This window comes from Pagrus pagrus (genome assembly GCF_965226575.1).
Source record: "Pagrus pagrus genome assembly, chromosome: 3".
Classification (NCBI taxonomy): domain Eukaryota; kingdom Metazoa; phylum Chordata; class Actinopteri; order Spariformes; family Sparidae; genus Pagrus; species Pagrus pagrus.
In genome coordinates, this window is record NC_140187.1 from 11447758 (window position 1) to 11469490 (window position 21733).

Genomic DNA, 21733 nt, shown 5'->3' on the forward strand with positions numbered 1-21733 from the left:
TACGGGTTTCAGAGTTACTTTCAAGGGACTCCAGTGTGAGCCTCTTTAAACAGAGTTCATCTTTGACAGTTTGGTGTTTGTGCCGTACCTCTGTATCCCATCTGAACAGAGCAGCTACAGTATTTGTCTGAACTGTTTGTCAGATAAATTGAAAAATGCAGCCCCTCTTTCCAGCTGTGTCCTTCAGTTAATTTTCGAGCAAAGTTGCATTTGTAATGTTGAATATTATCACCCTGGCACCCAGATTTTTGCCTTATGGTTGTTGTTTGACACCGACAGCACACATTCTTTCAGTGGGAGACAGTGAGATACAAAGTAATGTTTGCATGCAAATATTTGAATGGGTAACATGAGGCGTTGCCAGATTTTCCCCTCTGCCAAGTGGCCAGTGATTAAGGAACTGTTTTTGTTTGCCACAGCAAACAGGACTGTCAAACAACCCGCCCCCACTCCCACTGAACATACACCCATGATCTTGATCCCCAACGCTTGATATTTTCATCAGCAGTCTTCCAGTATAGCTGACATTACGACGGAAATTGTGAAATTTGAGATATCCTCTGACAAAACAAGGTCTCTTGGGCAACGGGCCACATGAGCGCCGCTGGGTGTTTGAAGCAACAGAAACTCTTCCTGAAACACACACTGTGCAGCTACAATCATCTTCATGAGGCGATGCAACTCACACATGGTGAGAGCATTTTGTTCTCAGCACTCGCTGAGGAGTTTGAAAGGGTAATCTGGGAGATGGGATTTCACGAGGAGAGCTGCTGCCAAATCACTGTGAAATGACGACAGTGATTTATAGAAATTTCATTAAAAAAATGACGCCGCCGCTTTGTATTCTTTTCCCAGCCGCAGCTTCCTCCAGACAGAAGCTTTTCCCACTTCACACTGCGTCAAGTCAAACTTTGTGAGATCTTGTGTGCATGTGGTGTGACTTAGATGCGACTGCGGCCTTATTAGTTATCAAGCTTGTCCGTCCTCAAACAGCGTGGAAAGGGAGCCAGGACATTTCTGGCCCGTCTTCCACAAACCTAAACGCCACTGGCCAGAAGATCTCTACTGAGCCCTGAAACATCAAACTCACGAGCATGAATACAGGCAAATTTGCCCGATGACCAACACATACATACCCAGCACCAGTGGTGGATGTCTGAGGGGCAGTCGCCAAAAAAATAAAGGGAACCACATGTATGCGAGGGGGCACTAGTGCGCAGAAAGTCATGATATATTCATAGTGAAGAGGGGGCACTTCGCTACATCATATCCACTGGAAGAGCACTCTGGAGGGCACTTTCCTGCTTAATCTACCATCCAAGAGGGCACTTTCACAGTGTTTGGAGGCACCCCTGCACCCCCCTGTCCACCAGTGCCAAGCACCCTCAAGTGAGGAGAAACTAGATAACCGCGACTACGAAGGCATATCAGGGCCAATGTAGGTTAAAAGAAATAAAAAATGGTGGGAGCGCGGTTATATTTTAAGAAAAAAACTAAAAAGATGAAAGTGGTAAATTAACGAGTAAACTCACTAATTAACGAGCAAAAAACTTGAATATTTTCTTAAATTGTTCTTAAATTGTTGTTTTCTAAAAATTCTGTTTTTTACTATGTTATCCAAACTTTGAAGAGATATTGCTGTGAATCGGGCCTACTCAGAGGAAACCAACATATTGACTTGGATAAGATGATGATATTTTTGTGCATCAGGAACCGCAACACAACGGACAGATGGAGGATAATACACAGCAAGCAGTGGCATCTGTGGTGCGATCACGTCGATCCAACCTTGCAAAGTGAAGCATTGTGGCTCCTTAACAAAAATATTTCATATTTTGAATTGTTTTCTCGCGACGTTACAACTTTAATCTCGGAAACTGAGTTTTCCTCTATTTATTACCCTTTTTCTTTGCGTTAGCCTTGTTATTATCAGCACATGATCCTTTGTTTGTGGCAGATGAAAACGAAATGTAGAGCTGAGAAAAAAAGGAGAAACCACGCCAAATGACTTAAATCGGATTGAACAACCAATCAGATTGCTGAATGAGCTAAATGGTTGTCAATGAGAGCTCACTAAAATCAACAGTACCTGACACTCAGCAGCATATATATCATCGGACACCTAAAACATTTTCAACAATGGCCAAAGAACATCTCTTTCGGTCTCTCTTTAGTCTCTTTTAGTTAATTATTAATGGTGTCGCTATGTTTCCCACCAAGCCTCATCGTTTCTGCCCCCTTTTTTTTCTCTGACCATCTTACCGCCATGGCTCCCCTCCCTCGCCTTCCCCTCCTTCCCTCCATCTCTAATCTGATGCAGCCATAGATTTCCCTGTCTGATCTCGCATGGACACATTTTCCATTGCACATTTATCTAATAGGGACACGTCATTTTCCAGGTCCATGTCTGTCTGGAGGACCATTTACTGTAAAAAAAAAAACAAAAGCAAAACACAAACAGAGTTAGAGATCAAGAAAGATGCTTCTTCTCGGTAGTAATCAAGGCTAAAGTGCGGCCTTTTTTCTCTCTGTCCGCAGGGTCTGATAAGTGATAGGTCATCGAAACAAAAACCAGATTTTACTGTATGTGTTGTTTCTGGACAGTGAAATTTAAAGAGCAGAATTGGAGGATGGTGAGGGGAAGGATGAGATTCCCAGAACATCACCCCCCGCCCACACACACACTTTTGCTTCTACTTCAGCACTCTCAAATATCAAATGAATAGAAAAAATACATGTTAATGTATTCTTCTTCTATGACTTTAAGTTAAAGCAGCCCTCTGGAGCCTTTGTAAACAAACGAGTGATGTTTAAATTCAGTGTTACTCACTAAAATGCGTATTCAAAATGTGTATCCTTCTCTTCCAGCAAACGAGTACACATCCTTCCTCATATATTGTATTTTAAATCCTGTGAGATAGAAATGAACAGAAAAAAAACCAGCTCCATAGCACTGCTAGAGGTCTAAAACTCCACAGCGAACCTTTAAATGGCAGTTGTGAAACCTCAAACTGGTGTTGGTGAGAAGTGTGGCTGAACGGATGAACCAGTTCACACACACACCCGATTGCATAGGATTCATTTTCAGGACAAAGCTTCTATTTCTGTGCCTCTGTCTGTTATCACTTAGTGTGCGGTTCAAAGTAGACAATCACAGTTGTTGTGCAGAGAACTTTAAAAAGTCTGATCTGGTTTGGTGAGCAAGTACCATTCGTGACACTGAATTAAATAACATTACAGGGCAGATCATTGTGATATCCTCACATGAATGACTTGAAAAAGCTGTCTAGCTCACTGACATACAGTCCTATATTGGATTCCTGATGTATTTTTAATTAACCTGTCACCATGACTGAAGACATGACTTGCACAGTGTATCCCCCACAAACAGTTCAATCAGATGTGTGCATTTAGCATGAGCAGGTACAATAGTTAGCTGGCTACTGTATCTTCAATGTGTATGCTCGCACAACGTCAAAGCTCAGAGGATGCGCGCAGATTCTGAGAGCAGATGGTCGCCCTCATGATGCTGGGTGGATGGAGAAAAAAAAACGTTGCTTGTGTCAGTTAATCTAGCTCCTAGCTCCTCTGCATCTGGTGTGAGACGCCACGAGACAACAAGCAAATATGACGAGGGGATAGTGTCTTTTCAAATATTCAAATATTGAGAGGTTTTTGGTTTACACGAGCGACTGTGTCGATGAAGCACCACATTATGTTGAAAATAAAGCATTTTTCAAGGAGTTTTCAATGAGTTTATTAGAATTCAAGCATATTCCTAACCTTGAAGACGTATCAGTAAAAACTGAGCATTTTCAAGACTTTGTATGAACCCTGGAATATGTTTTTGTTGATGGACAACGCTTAAAAATCTGGATGGAAGGACATAAAGACAGAAAAACATTGTCATTATCCGCCTTAGTTTGGACACGGCCTCACTTTAAGCTATATTGATTCCCTGAAGACTCATTCGCAGCTCATCCCAACGACATTAACAACAAACGGGTGGCTGGTCAGGGGGGTCCCACAGTGCTCTGACACAAAACAACCACTGACTGGTACTTTACCCCCTCCTGACACCCCACAAGCCCAAACACGCCTCCCCCCTCCCCTCGTTCCCCGCAGTCCACCGACCCACCCTGGCCCCCCACCCCTCTGTCCTTCCACTCCACGACTATTGTGCCCTCCTTTTCAGGCATCCTCATATCACCCAAAACAAATGGGTCCCGTATTTTCCTCTCTCCTCCTCCTCCTCCCCCTCCTTTCTCTTATTTTCTCTCTCTCTCTTTCTCTCCTTCGCTCGGTGCCGATGAAAGGCAGGCATTGAGCCGGCAGTGGCATTCCAAAACCTCAGGCCTCGGCTCCAGTGTGTCTGGCTATTCAACACTGCTGGGAGCCATTAGTTTAAGTAAGGTCTGACCCGCCTACTCACCCACGGAAAACCCTCAGATCTCCTATTACACTCGGCACACAGAGGGGAGACACACGGCTGCTCTTCGGGTGCAACGAGTGTGTGTATGTGTGCGAAGGCAGATACAAATAGAGACGAGCGAATATAAGAAGACGTGAGGGTACGGCAGAGAGAGAAACGCATGCATGAGCGCGTCTTTTATGAGTGAGAGGGAAAGTGAGTTGGTATGAGAGGCTGCATGTGTGCTTGAAATTTATGAGCAGTGGGTCTCACGCTCACTTGGCTGCATCTTCCGAAAGTTTCCACACAGGGAGGCCAAGTGCGTAGCCAGACGCCAAACCCCTCTCACCAATAACTCCCCTTAAACGATATTCAACAACCACGCACTTTTTCGAAGTCTCTCCAGCCGCTCTCCCGTTTAACTTATGTACCAGATACGCTGTCGGGGATATCCATCCGCTGCACTCACAGTCAAATCCTTAAATGCAGCAATTTCGCTAATTAGAAAATGATACCACGGATCAGAATTTGCCCCGAGTTGCCAGCCTCACCCAATTGTCGGCACATAAACGTGAATAGTTCCCATAAACAACTCCATGTTTGGGCGAAGTTGTGTTTTAAAGGACTGCGTGTGCTTGGGACAAGCCCACACACAGACGTTACACGTGCAGTGAGGAACTACGCACTGGACATTCCTCTCAGTACAACAGGCTTTAATTAAGGGACAGTGCTGTATATTGTTCACAGCTGGACAGGAACAGATTTTTGACTATAAAACCTTTTTATATAGGGAATTAATTATGGTTCATTGAAACAATTACATCCCTTATTGGTCGTTGTGAAGGTGTCGTGCCAAGAGGTTGATCTGATGCTGTTGTGCTGGGTGTTCCTTCAGAATAGTAATTAATGTTGTTCCAAGACCGTCACTGCAACCGACCAAAAGGTGCAGATTTATAATAGAGCTGGATAACGTACCCAAAGATGGAGTTTCCAGCGTCCGGGTCTACTTGTTGTTCATGCGGCCCACTGGGTATGCGCAGTAGGGTTTTTTCTTGCTGGCCTCTCCCACAAGCCCTTGTTCAGCCCATACACTTTACACTGTGATGATGTCACAGATTTTTAAATTGCTTTTCTCAGGTCAAGGAAAGTACTACAAAAATAAATACTTCATGGATCAAAACATTGACGGTAGAAGGAGTTATAATCATTTGGTTGTTTATGAGGAAAATGCTTTTCGAAAATACAGGGGGTATTTTTTGTTGTTGTAATACCACAAGTGGCCACTGGGCAAAATTGGACGCAAGTGGCACTGCTCTATCCAGGTCCACATAAGGAGCAGGTCACGGTGGATGACTGGTCAAGCACAGGACTTTCATTCAGGTGACCAAGGCACGTGCACAGTGCAGAACTCACTGTTGACTTATTTTTAGACTCATTTTTTCCCCTGCAATTTTGTTAGGTTTAGGCAACAAAACTGCTTGGTTTGGTTTAAGAAAATGTCATCCTTGTGTTTATAACAGACTCCTTCACAACCTTTACCACATGTTAGAAAAGCTAACTTCTCCCATGTGTGTATTTCTCAAGTCGCTGTAACAAAACAATGACCTCACAGAAACGTGATTGGTCAGCTGCGATGATGGTTCTAGAGAAACATTAACTATGACAATGCAGGATAAACACCACCTTATTAGGACAAACTGATGCACTAGTCACTATACTCACTAAGACAACACATATCATGCCCAAGTGATTACATATTTAAGAATTACATTATAGAAAGTGTGACTGAATAATTCTAATAATGATTTCCCTCAACTGTAGCTGTGTAAAATGTTTAGTATAAGTTTATCTTTGTTGTTGCAGATGATTGCCTGTCCCACCATTTGCCATGACCTGGAGCATTAAACTAAGCCTTGAAAGAGAGGAGCCGAGAAATAATTATCAGAACACAATAGCACTGATATGCTTTCTATTTTCAGTGTCACCACAATAAATGAACTCACTGTACATGTCAAGGTTACTGTGTCAAGGCTCATAACAACTCCCGCACCTGTCAAAGCCATCACACCGAACTGCCTTAAATAAATGCACGTCGCCAGCAGGCTAAGAAAGAGCAAGTTGTCTTTCAAGATAGGCATGTGATGACAACACCACCTACGATATAATGTAACTTTATATACTGTGTGTTTTTGCCTGATGTGTGCACGCGTCCTGCTGCCAGCAGTTGATCCTATATAAACTTTCCGTCTCTGTTTTTCCCTCTCTGACGCTGCAGGAGCAGCTGTGTTGTTCTCTTCCTCGGCGATGGCCACACCTGTGATCTGCAGGTGGTTCATCTGGCAGCGGAGCCGGGAACACCTGGCCAGGCAGGGAGATAGAGCCTGCAGGCTTTACTCACTGTGTGTGTGTGTGTGTGTGTGTGTGTGTGTTTGAGTGTGCGTGCAATAGTTTTGGGGGATTTCTGAAGGGCTCAATTAAAGTTGAGGGAAGATAACGGCTGTCTCTGCACACAGCCACACACACACACACACACACACACACACACACACACACAAAGAGTCAGAGGCATGTGTTGGCATTTCCCAAGGTTAAGCCTTGGGGATGTTTGGGCTTGTCAATGTTGCAATACAGTCCTCAATTTGTGTGTGTAACGGAGGGGGGGTGTATTTACAGTTTTACTTGTTTTAGTTCTTTTTCATTTCAAGACACAACAAACCAAACCAAACCTCCTCCTGCCTTCCCAGTTGTTCTTGCTTAGTTTTGCGGGCCGTATCGTACAACTGTGGCAGCACCTGCTTTGTTGTTGCTCAGCAGACCCACCGCGGGTTTGACATCTCACTACAGTACTCCGCTAGGACAAACAGCCAAAGACAACAAGCAGAAACACCAGCTGAGGACAAGACACATAAACAACAGCACCCAGAACGCATTCCTCCCCGGGAGCAAGAGCAGACAGAGCGCATTGCAAGTTTATGTGCGTGTAGTGAAGAGAGCAGGCCCTGCTTTCTGACAGCACAAAGCCCAGCAGGAGTGAAATCAGAGAAGGGACAGATGAGGTGAACTTGACAAAAGTCATAAAACTCAGAGCTGACACGTGGGGAGAAGAGCTCAGGAGTGATTCTGGCTTAGGCTAAGATCCTCTGTCACATTCGCTGCCTGATAAAGCGAGACTAGGCCAAGGCCACAGATCATCTGCATCATTATCTGTCAGGATGTGAAGCAGTCGTTATCTGGGTCAGAGATTTTTGCTGTTTGAGCTTGTTGCACATAAGCATTACATGTGTTTCATTTGATATGTGAGGATCATTCTGGCAGTAAGTGATTCCAGAAATCATTCCTCAATTATACAGAGAAAAGATGCTGACAAAAGATGATATAATATATATAAAATATCACATAAATATGTATTGCAATCGTGATAAAGACATAGCTTGAGCCTTAGTTAAACAATTTGCTGTATTTATAGTGCAATACATTGTTCTTCTGTGCAATGCTACTGTACAGTACAATATGTTGTTTTTGTGCGATACTGCTCTAGAGTGCACGTTGCTGCCCATGTGCAATGTTGTGTGAAGTTGTGCAATATGATGTTTTTGTTTATTTTAGTTTTCTAATGGCACTTGCATGTAGATACAATATGTTAGGGGAGAATAAAGCATATCTTACCATATCGTATCGTATCATATTGTGTTGTATCGTATCGTATCGTACTGTATCATATATTGCATTGTATAGTATCGCATCATATGGTAATATGTCAACAAAGGAAGAATCATATGAAGTAACTCATCGAATCACCATAGCCAACTACTTGGCTACGTCACCCTATTGGTTTGTTCACGAAAAGCAGATCTGCTAGTCAATAAGGTTATGTGAGATTCACAATTTGTCTGAAAAGTAGATCATGGACGCCTTCCAGAGTGGTCACAACGTAAAATTCTCACCCACCCTTGATGTGTAATATAACATATAAATGTATATATGAATTAATGTTACGAAACGTTCTATAAAAATACAACAATGGAAAGAGGATACAAAGAAGGGTTTAAAGAGTTTGATATTGCCTGTATCTTGTCAAACCATGAACTGAGACTCTTCACTAAGAGCTTATAAGCAGTTGGATGTCAGCTTCCCTCTAGGCGATGACAGGCCAGCTGCAGTTGGACTCTGTGCACTGCGGCCAACACAGACCAGTGGGGATGGAGAGAGGGATAAGGGCTGAAAAATGGAGATGGAAAGAGGTATGGGGACAGAAAGACTGGATGGGAACAAAGAGAGATGGCTGGAGGGAGGCCGGACATCAGACACAAACGGGAGGTGAGAACGAAGCACTGGGGTAACCCTGGAAGGCGTGGAGAAAAGGGGGAACCAATGCTAACTCCTCTTGTCTGAGCCTAGTGGGAAATGATGGAGGGGGGGTGAAAGGCTTGAGGAGTGGGAACAGAGGGACGGGGGCATTAAAAAAGCATAATGTGCTGATAAGTTCCTTTCACTCGCTTTTTTTTTTCTTCTTCTTTTGCCTGACCACTCCGATTCACTCTGAAGTGACTGGGCGCTTTTGTGTCCCTCCACTTAAAGTAGAAGACCGAATAAATGCCGGCACACAATCCTGGGACCTGCATGCCGCCGCCCTGATAAAGCATACATGATTTTTTTTTTTTTTTCCATGATGATTTAAATGAAACACAGAAGAAACACACAAAAGAACGCTTAATCCCTTTTGGTTGAATGTTTCAAAAGCCATATAACAAATATGCAAAACCACTCTCGAACCCTGCGAGCCGCCTTTCTGGGATAGTCAAATGTGTCAAAGCGATGTTTACGCTACCTCGTGACACCTGAATACGGAGGTCACCGCGGTGGCTGGCGGTATAACCAAATGACAGTGTTAACAACGCTCTGGAGCCGAGCTGAGAGCTGCAATCAAGAGTAAAAAGCACCGAGCTGGGTTATCTTCCAGAGGCGGAGAAGTGATGTTTTGTCAGGGGGGTGGGCGAGAGAGCGGACACTCTAATAGCCCTCGTCTCCTGTACGGCTGGGTATTTCTGAGGATTGTTATTGGCGGGTGATCCTCGGCGCAAGCTCACATCTGGATCCTATCCTCCCAGCCGCTCCGTGCAGTGCCGCACAGCAACAAGAAACAGCTGTGCAAAACTGGCTTCAATTAGCCTCACATTCTCCCTGACAGTTAATCCCTTTCTACTCTCCTTCGCTTGCTGTTTTTTTTCCTTTAACTATTTGGTCACTCCTCTCTTTCTCTTTTTTTTTTTAAAGCTTAGCTTCAGGTTGCCACACTGTCTGAAGTAATAGACAGGGGAACACAGCGTGCTGAATTGGAAACAGACAACGGGACAGAAAGCTCAGAGGTCTCACGAAACACTGAACATGACAAATCCTATGTGTTTGGAGGGACTGATGATGCTGTTTGCAGTGGTTTGGGATTGAATACAAATTGCAGAGATGATTTATTATTATTTCCTGCCATTGTGTAATAAACGCCTCTTACAATTAGGGTTCATTTTATCTTAAACTCAGTTTTCACAGCATGTGATCAATAGCAATAGATCTGCAATGAAAGCCTGTTAAAATTGTAATCTGGCCACTTATTATTACTCAAACATCGGATGCCAGATTCTTTGTTGTGGTTCTCACATGTGGAGCACTGGGAGACAAAAGTGACCCAATAAATCCAGTCTTTAAACATCCCATCTCCCACTAAAACCACACTTAGCAAACACTTAAGTGTGATCCAGAAGTGCAGCAGGCTGAATGAAATGTTGTCACTCATGAGTCATTAATCAAACTCAGCTCAGCTCGCATCGGTTCCACTGCACACCATCTTGACTCAGCTGAACCGCACCAGGGAATCCAGCTCAGATTGGTCCTGTGATAGGAAATGGGAGCCAGATTTTAGGTAAGGGAGCCGATCTGATGGGGCTTGATGAGCAAATCTGGAAGGTTCTGCAGTCATTGTAGCCCTGAGGCCCTGAGTAAAACACTAACAGGTGGTACTGCTGGTGGAAAAGACCCACGCAGAGACCAGAGGGAGTGAGGAGGATACTGGGCTCCCAGCCTGACACACACAAACACGCACCCGAGCACACACATATCGCAAAAAAAACAAATGCATGACACATGATAACAGATAGAAACGAGTGCGAACAGAAAAACAGAGGAAAACACGCAATTCAACGCATTTGCACACATTTTCCCAGACGTACCTAAAACTACACTTCTCCTGCACACACACACACACACACACACACACACACACACGCACACAACCGGCCCACAGACACAAGCAGGGGTGACTCAGAGAAGATCTGCAGGCACCTCTCCCTACCTCCAGCACCGGCAAATTCTCCCACATGGCAAAACACAAAGGGCCCACGTCTGGCAACGCTAACAGCCCACTCAAGCCAAAACCAATTAGGTCTCTAATGCAAACCTGCAGGGCCCCTTTGTCGTTTATTTCCCCTTTTAATGTCAGAGGATTGGAATCTGACTCTCTAACCCACCCCAAAGAAAAGAAAGAAAAAGGCAAACGGGGAAAATTATCAGGAGTTCCAAATTATCCACATGTTTTCAAGTAGAGCTAATTGAATCAAGGGAGAATGGGAATGATTGACTAGTGTGAGCAATGTTGAGCCCACATGCTCTTTAACACATTTTCTCCCAGTGTACACACAGCATCCCTGCTTCCCAGAGGGCTATTTAGCTTTCTGCACAACATCAGATTAGTCCAGCTAAACAACAATTACGGTAAAGCAGATGAATACACGTTTTTTTTTTTATCTGCTCTTGGTTTTTAGTTGGAACCAAATTTTCCAAAACAGGATTTGCTTTCAAACCCAGTATCCATCATGTTTACAGTTTTATATTACAGTGAATTCTCTGCTGCTCCCTGGTGGTCACTGTAGCTCCATCATCATCATCATCATCATCATCAGCATTACAGTCATGTCTTTGTCATGCGATTATTTGTGTCTGTGTGGTGAAAAGAGGAGCGACAGGAGTCCTGAGGGGGTGTCAGAGTGACACATGGGGGCTCCTGCCCTCAGGCCCTGCTGACCCCACTTGCATTGCAGGACTGTACCATTGACCCCTGATGTAAAGCAGACAGAAACCACAGGCGAGAAAAAAAAAGGAGAAAAACCTCCTCCTGGCATCAAGCAGCAGCTCCAGCCTGGTTTCACACCGCCTGGTGTTTTTGTCTTAAAAAGCTGTAAACTCCAGATGGTGGAAAGAGAAAAAAAAAAAAAACTGCCTGGTGGATTAAGGGCTCCAAATCCTCCACTGAAAAGACACATAGACCGAAAAGCTGCTATTCAATCAAATGGGTGCATAATAGCTGTCTTGTGGGGGCCATATACGGGATAATGCATCCAATAGAGTATGTGTTATGCATAGTTTATTCTCACTCTTTAATGGATCCTAATGAGCGTAAGATCTCAGCGGACAAAGGGATGACTGGGTTTTTGTTTGGTCATTATAATGATTTGATAGGATCTGAAGTAACACATTCAAAAGGTCCTCTCTGAAGAATTAGCCAGCTCTGGGAGAGGAATCAGAAAATAATAGAGTGGAGAAGTTTTTTTTTTTTTTTCTGAGCACATAATGTAGCCTTGATAAAGCTTAATTCTGCTATATTTTCATTAGGAGGCGAGGACAGCCCCTTTAGCTCAGATATGGCTCCTTAATTATGTAAAACACATACATGAGATCACTGGCATACGGGCCATTTGTTATGACTCAGCTGCAGCGTGGTGTGAAACGCGTGCAGGTGCAAACGCTGTATACAGTGCGCACCTGTGCGTAAAGATCCGGTAAAAGTAGCTCCAGTGTGACGCTTCATTTGACTCAGCAGCATGTTAGATTACAATTAAAGTGTACTCACAGTTTAAAACACTCGGCATTCCGACCATGCTCTTCGTGTTGGGGAGTTTTCTTCTTCTTCTTCTTGGCAGAATGATGGCTGTTTACAGTCCTTCAGTTTCTCTGCGACACGAAAACACCTTTAAAATGACAAATAAAAAAAACACCTCAGTGCTGAAATAAAGTGAAACCTGCAGGAGACGATCGATCCGGTTCGCCACCAGGTTCCTATTCTCTCTCATGCAACAGAGAAAATATTTGTGTGGGCGGTACTAATTGTGAGCATTTAAGCAGAAAGCCGAGAAAAGCTCCGGAGGAGAAGGGTGTCTGCGCGATGATTAACTCCGAGCGGCAGCAAGAGGACAGAGCTCAGCAGCCCTCATAATCCTCACAGCAGACACACTTCCATCGCCCACAGCAAAGTCGTTTATGACCTCGACTTGTTGGCGTATTGATTTGAGTTTTTTTTTTTCTTCCCCCAGCCTCGATCTATAGTCTGGGATGCCTCCACAAATTGACATTGAAACCAGCAAGGATATGGAGAGCCTGGCGAAACCGAAAATGATGTATGATACTTCATGTCATCATCAGATCATAAGCAGCCCGAAGAGATGAGTTAGTGTCAGTTTAAAGTGTTGAGCAAAAAATAAAAAATAAAACAAAAGTTGAATATAGTGTCATCATATATATATTTATATATTATATATAAATAAATATCCCTTTGGTAAGTCATAATTATGAGATAGGAAACAAAAATTCTGAGAAAAAAATAACTATGAAATAATAAAAAGTCATTCTTATGGCATAGAAAGTCGAAATAATGAGATAAAAAGCAAAAATCACGAGTTAAAAAGTCATAATTATGAGATAATATTTTGGAATTATGAATTGAAAAGTCATAATTATGAAATAAAGTGTCATAATTCAGACTTAAAAAGTCAAAATTAGAAGATAAAAAGTCAAGATAAAACATCATTAATATGTGATTAAAAAAAAGTCATGTTTATGGGATAGAAAGTCATAATTATGAAATAAAAAGTCAAAATATTAGTAGTTAATATTAGTTAAAAAGTCGAAACTAGAAGATAAAGAGTCAAAAGTAGAAGATAAAACATCTATTCAAGATCAAAATTATGGGATAAAAAGTAGAAAATATGAGACAAAATGCAATTATGAGATTAAAAGTCGAAATCATGACATAAAAAGGTCGTTATTATGAGATCAAATATCATTAATATGAGATAAAAAAAAAATCAACATACAAGATACATTTTTGTATCACAAAATTCTGACTTATCATTGGGATTTCTTTTTTCATCAAGCTTAGTTTATATCACATCTTTTCCTTAAACTGGCAGATATGGGCTTCCGTAGTCTCACGTGTTATTCCCCTTTACGAGCATAATATTTGGATACTGGCTGAGAGGGTTGTGAGCTAACATACACACACACACACACACACACACACACACACACACACACAATCACATCCAGCATCATCTTTCCACCCCCCCTCTCCCTCCTACAGCCACCCACATATGCCACACGCTCCTGTCCTCCCCCTCCTTCCCTCCCCCTCCAGCCCCCCATCCTCCACTCCTGCCAGGCTGCCACCTGCTCTCTGCAGCATGCTGCACAGCTGCTCTGCTACAATAACAAATTAAGGTCCACCGTGGCAGGCAGGAGTCATTACCTACAGCTCCTGCTACGGATGAGCCAAGGAGCCATCAGCGGCCGCCTCGGTGTGTGTGTGTGTGTAGGGGGGGGGTCGGTACACAGGGTTTTCCCCTTTTTTTGTGTAAAGCAAAGGGGCCAAGGGCCACTAATTGTTCTGATGTGGAGCAGAGGACCATGGGGGGTGCTACAGTTTGGGGACACAGAAGCCAAGAGTCACCACTTGCTGTGTCACCGTCAGAAGCAAGTCACGTGCTGCTGACTGTGCTGTTTTCATTAACAATTAAAAGAAGGTGAACAGACATGATATTTCTGACAATACATGATTTGATCTTTGCTTTAAAGTAACTTTATTTCATGCAATATGCTCACTATCATATTTAAATAATGTTTTCCTATGTTATTTTGTCTCTTGCTGCTGGTGACAATGTTATTTTCTTATCAATGTCATTAAGACACCGCAATGCACAGTGAATGAGCTTTGTGTCAAAATAAGGTACTTGTTTTGAGCAGCCCGTCCTTGTATTAGAATCTAGCAGTTAATTGCTTGTCAAGGTAAAGATACGATCTACAAATTAACTGTTAGACTATGACAGGTACTGCAGCGTAAAGTAAAAACAAAACATGTCAGATACAGTCTGCTTTGGAGAAAATGAAGTAAAATGTTGCCAGTGACATTAGGCCTTCTGTCTGAAAGAAAAGGGGGCAAGTCTGTAGTTCAACATATCAACCACCCACACAGTCTCTGGCAGGTGCACGCAATAAATGGAAGAACACAAGAGACAACAAAGTGGAGAAGACAATGAGACTGCGATACTTTGAATACACTAATGACAGCTTCTTCTTCTTCTTCCTTTAGAGGAACCATTACTCCATCTCAGTCGAGACACTTTACTTCATTGATGTTTTAATCATGTTCTGCATCAATAACATGCATTTTATTTTGCAATCGTGCTCTTGGGAAAGAGACTAATGAACATCAAACCTATTCATATTTTTTGCCTGGTTGTTTGAGTTGTATTGTAACAGTGTCTGGAATATGTGACTTTAAACTATCAATAGTCTCCACTGCAAACAAATGTCTTACGTCATATAGCCGATTTCTGTATCATCACCTTTTTATATTTTATTATTTCTAATCAGTCAGTGTAATTTTATTTAACATGTGTACCCTATGTATTCAGTGAATTGCTCGTACAATGAATCAATCCAGACTAAAGCTTTGATTGTGACAACAATGTCCTATCTAGCTCATCTTGTCAACCAGCTCTGTGACAGGTTAACAAAGAGATGACTAGTCAGTTAGCAGGAGGCTGGAGTCAAAGAAGAAGCAGGCTCAGACGGTGGTGGGATTTGCTGTGGTCATTATGGTGCCTGTGTGTGACAGCTGGCCATTGCCCCCCTTGATCGCCTTTCAGCGTCTTTGTCACAGGCCCTTTAATCACACCAAAAGGACTGTTACACAGCAAATCAGCTGACCTGACCTGCTGGCTGACTGTCTGACTGTCTCATGTGCTGAGCTATAGCAAAGGTTTTCAATTAATGTTCCTGTAAAGATAATGGAAAACATGTCCTTACACCTAAATGACTGAATAGGTTGATTGCCAATAACTCCCAAAACAACATATACGACCGCTGAGAGTACCACTGACAGGCGTACCGGACCTTCTTTATCACATGGTTAATGTTGTGTAATGGTCGCAGTTTAGTTAGGTGTAGGCACCTTAAAACCATGTTGGTAGGTTTAGGAAAAGATCATGGTTTTCACATACGATAAATACATGTTATGTACCAGGTGTAAGTTAAGTGGGTTACGTAATAACCCTAACGTTGACACAAACAGTGGCCTTCTGGGTGAAAGACTGCTTTCATATGCAGATGCTCTTCAAACCTGACTTCCTCCTTTGCTCTCAATATAATTACTACGTCCCCTAGAGTTTGTCACCTAACAGTAAACGTAAATATGGGTTGTCATAATAGTCATAATCATAGTGACAAAGCAGCTTTAATCAATATTTTAATATTTCAGCTGATTGTTTTGGTTTTCCTGCCTGCAGCAAAACATTTTTAGTTCCCTGTTACTGCACTAAAAAAACATTCTAAGCTAAAAGCTGGGCACCTAACAGCAAACAAACAAAGTTATCAGCTAGTTGCTGGTAAACAGTGGAGCATTTAGCAGCTGAAGTGCCGGATATTTCCTTCCAGAGTTTGGAAAAGCCAAAACCCAGCCCACATCACATCAGATTACATGTACATATACGAGCTGACTTTTTCCAGTCGTGTTTGTGGCGACAGAACCAGATAAGCTAAAACATGATCTTGCCTTGACCTAACCAGACCATAAGCACAATGTTGTCACAACATAAATATGAATTTGCAACATAAAGAAACGTAAATTTTCAACATATCTGTTTTTTTGTCGAAACGTACATTGGCAACATTTATTCTGGCAATTGGGTTGGCTAAAAAAGTGAATATTGTAGGCACATTGATCTGATGGCCATAGATACAACCCAAAACGAATGCTATTGTTGCTCCATATCTGATGGATATGTAGTCACACCAACAAGGAGTCATCATATGTCAGTGTAATATTAATAAAACTCAAGTGTCCAAAAAAATCAGCACCGTTTCTGTCCGAAATCAATCTGTTTTAATGGAAGAGCCATGCCCAGTGAATTTATGTGTTGATGCAAAATAAACCGTGTAATGTTTCACGTGGAGTTCAGCTTTGATGACAAATTTCAAACCATCTTCACAGTGCTAACCTTTGAGTGAGCGAGGAGAACTGTTGAGCTATAATATTAGCCCTGTCATTCAACCTGCAAGTGTGTTTGCTGTGCTATTTTTCTGATGTGACCAGACACTAAAAGACTTAAAAAAATATGCCTCACAAGGACCTGGCTGCCCCTCCTCATGGCTCACTCAGCTGAGTTAAGTAATGACTGCCTTTTAATGATCTGACGGTGCCAACAACACTGTAAAAAAGATGCCATTAATATACTAGCCCACGCATTTACCCTTTGAAACTCACTTACCCTCTCCACTGTACAGTGGTTGACCTGACACGTTCTTACTCCCCATGAGGGAATGTTTTCTCCTATTTTGTTCTCCTTCACTTCACTGTACTGAGTCAGGAGGGGGGCACGCCATTAGCCAGGACTGTTTACCCTACTTTCTCAGCAGTCGAGCCATCTGTGTGAGCTCTGTAGGTTGCATAAGGCCTGGCAGATATGACACCTCCACAAAACCTGTTCCCTGTTATCCATTGTTTCAGTCTGCTCCTTCCAATATTATCTTTCCTCTCTCCTGCGCCTTATTTCCTCTTTTTTTGTCTTCTCCTGATTTCACTCTCTTCATCAATTATCTTTTCATGATTTATTTCTCCTTACCTATCTGTCTCATCCTCTATTACATACATCTCTGTTCTCTTCCCCTCTCCTCCTGTCATCCTGAACAGCTGACGGGCCAGACCCTGCCTGGTGGTGACACTTCACCCACGCCGACCCGAGCCAGATCACTAGTCCATGTGGGAGCCAGGGCCAAGGCCAGGGCTTCTGCTTGGGGGGGGAGGGTGCTGAGGCCAGCAAGATGGCCCTAGTCATCATAATCATTCATTGCCTGCTGGTCCTTCTGTCCTCTGCCTCCTCCCACTCCTACAGCTTTTTTTTGTCCTCCTCATGTCAGGGCCACACGGCACGCGTATCAGCTGAGCCCAGGATGGTCAGAGTCAACGGGGTCAGGTGGCAGACGCCTGGTTAATTCTCCTGAGGCTGCAAAGTGCTTGCGTCAGCTCGCGCAACTGAAATGCACAGATAGAGACACAGATGCATTCTCACAGATACACTTCTGCAGAAATAATTGCAGCAAATAAGACAGCCGACGCAGACTGTACATCGAGTGTGATATTATAAGCGTGAGCTAAACTATGGGGAGATTTGACGGGAGTCTGTCAGACAGACAGATTGATCAGCACTACGAAGGAGGAGGGGAAGATTATAAACACATGACCAGATGGAGAGAGAGATAGCCCTATTATGTAGATCCTGTCCCCTCTCCACTGCGTGGATCCTTCATGCATATATACCTTTACATTATTCAGTAGGTTATAATGAGAGTAACTGAACGTGGTGGTGGGGGTTAAAAAATGGTCGCTGGGCGGTTTAGACGGCAGAAGGTGGGCCACAGGTGTACAAGCCGGAGACTTATTCTTCTGTTTGACCTCTCATTATCACCCCCAGGTTCTCATTCATTATAATCCCATGTCCTCGGGTGTTTAGGGAGCAGCGTGGTCTGTCTGTTTACCGCAGTCTGTTCTCTGCACAGTCTGTCATTCATATTTTGAGAATAAATTATTCCATATTCCAATCTTTCATTGTCTGCTCATCTGTTTGTCTGTTTCGTAGGCTATCCATCTGTGTTTCTGTCCTTTGCTATTTCTTCCTCTACACTCATTCTGAACACATTTTCTGCAATTTTTCTCATGGCTTGGCAGGTGCTTATTGATAACATGATTTACAGCTACTCATCACTCATCTGACAGTCACATTTAGATAAAAGCTCTTCAAAACCCTATTGTCACATCTGCATATCTCTCATCTCCCCCTCAACCTATTTATCATTAGCCCATGATCAGTTCATCTGTCCTGGACGGCCTGTAGAGGAGTGGTCTGGTCTGTTCTTACAGAGGAACAGGTGGGGCAGGCTAACAGTCAGAGCAGGCTTGAATCACACACACACACACACACACACACACACACACACACACACACACACACACACACACAGGAAAGCTGCAGGGAGGCAGGCAGGCAGTCAGCCGCTCAGACACTGGCCCATATGGTAGACCTCTGGAGCTGTTGCCCTTTGCAGAGTAGGGGAGGGATAGATGGAGGGATGCAGAGATGGTTGGAGGATGGAAGGAGCAGGAGGAGGCAGAGGGAAGCGGGGGGAGGTTGAAATTAATCAGCAGGCCACCCCAACTGTCCACCGTCTTTGGGGAGTTGAGACATGCATATATGTGGCTGATTCAATTGGGGCTGTGGGGATGGTGAGTGGGGGGTAGTGATGTCTTCTTGTTGTAGTGTTTTGTATTGTTGTTTTTGTATGGTTTTTGGTCAGAAATACAAGCATACTCTAACATTTTCAACTTTTAGACACCCAATGTGTTCACATCCCATAAATTCTAATAATGGATAAAGATAGCAATTTTTAAAATGGTAAAATATATAAATAAATATTTAAATTAATCAATCATATGTAATGTAAAATATTTTGTATGGGGGTCTAGAGTTAGTTTTTTTTACATTTGGTTATCCATTACACGCTCAGTTATCTGTATTCTGCTATATTTTATGTTCATTTTTATTGAATTCAATAAAAGGTTTTTGAAGTAGCACTGCAAAAGCTCAGTTACAAGTAAATGTCCTGCATTAAAAAATGTTAGTTAAAGTAAAGTAAATATACTCGTTATGTAGAATTGTCCATTTCAGAATATTTTATTCTATAATTATACATCTTATTTTTTATTGTGCAATAGCCTGATCTGAAACAATGGTAGTTGGGTTAAAATCCTGACATTAGGTTAAATGCAATTCGAGAATATGTTTATCCAATGTGTAAACAGTAAACACATTCAAACACCCTGAAAGCCAACGCATTATCCTCAGTTATTGTTTCATCTCGAGTCAAATGTGCTGGCGTAGAGCCAAAACAACAGGAAACGTGTCATTGTCCACATGTTTACGTAAGGCTGTGTACATATGCTTCCATATGACAAGCAACTTTTTAGTTCTATACATAAGCACATCAACTCCAAACTACAGAAGTGTTTTCTATGAGCGGACATGTAGGCTATTCTTTTGTGTGTGAGGGATCCTTACAAATCCTGTTGTTCCATTCACTGAAGCTTTGAAAAAAAAAATATTAATGCCTTCTACTGTGAAAGATAGGCTGGCCACCTGCCATTCACATCACAAAGGAATAGACTGACAGATGTATAGACAGCAGGTCAGATGGTCAAACACTTTGTCATAATGCTAAACATCATTAGGTAGATGCACTGCTTAAGTCGAGCACTGCCGTGAAGCCTCCAATTCACTGTTGCTGAGCTGTTGTTGTTCTATACATGTGCTAAATAGTACATCTGAGTGTTTCTGTCTGAACAAAGAGCTGTATGACAGAGGTGAAAGTAAACGGGTTGACAGGGAGACATGTCAAAAAACTTATAACAAAAAAAAAATCATGTTTCCTCAATTAACTGTAATGAGCTGTCAACACAATCTCACCCAATCTTTTAATGTTAAAAAGAGACACTGTCTGAATCTTCAAGTGATTTTTGTTGCCACTGGGGGCACAAAAACTCCACAACAACCAGACAAACACATATCCGACTATCGCCTCACAAAGGTTGTAATGTTAGCGAACAAGTGCACCAGCAGACATGTAGCCACACTAACATGTCTTCAGAGTTGTATTTGTTGCCACCTTGGTATTTCCAATATTCTTTCTTTTTCCTATTACTTGTTTTTTACATCTTGCTCTTTAGACAGCAAAATTGAACTGAAAGTCACTTTAATAGAATTGGCCACCTCTTGAATTCCTACTTACTAACGGCTCGTTGATTGTAGTTCTGTTAGCTGGTTAGCTCAGTTAACCGTGCAGCTAGCGGCGCAGACGGGTATTATGAGAAAGCACAGGCTGGAGCTCGCTGGTTAAATCTTGCTTTTCACTAAAATTCTCCCACATTGTTCATTTAATGCTCCACTCACTAACTTTGTCTTTTCCATTTTGTACTGAGCAGGAAACACACAGTGAGATGATCATAATTGCTTTTTGCTAAGAACAGCTGACTGTGAGGATGTTGGTACTTAACAATTTAGGAGCCTGTGTGGGCCATGAGCCAAACAATGAGCTAAAAGAGGCTAATAAGCTCAACAGAGCTAAAGAGTTGGACAACAATTCTATGATTTTATCAATTTGGGTAACCCCTTTTGATATCACACATATTTACATCTTTGTTAAAGCTACAATATGCAGGATTTTCCTAAAATAACTAAAACAATGTCTCAGACAAAAGTAATCCCCTCAATCATCACTTGTGACCCAATAGAAGTGTGTGGCGGTGTCGGCATCTGAGGACACCCTGCCCTCTGCCTCTATTGTCTTATGATTTTGTTGCATTTTACATTTCTGGGAGAAATACAGTTGATTGTTGAGTCTCATTCACAGGTCGTCAAGTACAAAAACATAAACACAATCAATTATATTTCACCTTTGAATGATGTTTTTTCAGAGAGCAACCAACATGTGCTGCATTGTATGCCTTTATTATAAAACATATTAACTAGTAAAGCATTAAAGGTCCCATTTCTAAGAAAGTTGATTTTTGAGTGTCATTCCCAATCCGTCAAGGTCTTTGTCAGGTCAGCCGCCACCTCAGAGCATCAGTATTTGACAAGTTGGGAAATTTTCACTTAATCTTAAGTGAACCTTTTTAAATATGGAATTTTTCAGATTATACATCACAACATATAATACATCATATCTAAGTTGGAGTTCAAACAAAAAAACAGAAAACTTCCATGTTCTCATTGAAGCTGTGTTAACTGCTGGACAGTGTTCATTGCAATATTTTTCATCAATGTTTTAAAAATGTATTTAACTTTAAAGCCTATATGACATGTTTTTTATGCAGAGTTGTTTGTTTATAAATGCTTAAATTTTTACTGGACATATGGTTGGATTTAATAACTTTGGTGTATTTAATCCTGA

At 42.3% G+C, this 21733-nt stretch overlaps 1 protein-coding gene across 3 annotated transcripts in view; it reads right to left on the reverse strand.

The window, feature by feature from the left end:
* Positions 1-21733, reverse strand: part of cbfa2t2 (CBFA2/RUNX1 partner transcriptional co-repressor 2) — a 51709-nt gene that overhangs the window by 26683 nt on the left and 3293 nt on the right. The window contains exons 2-3 of one of the 3 annotated variants that reach the window (XM_084349234.1): positions 17353-17762; positions 12309-12426 (exon numbers count right to left, since the gene is read on the reverse strand). In XM_084349234.1, coding sequence (XP_084205360.1) covers positions 12309-12336 — 28 coding nt within the window. In that variant the 5' untranslated portion in view covers positions 12337-12426; positions 17353-17762. Of the gene's footprint in view, positions 1-12308; positions 12679-17352; positions 17763-21733 lie in introns of those variants that run through there. The other 2 variants (XM_084349235.1, XM_084349233.1) reach the window with 2 other exon arrangements.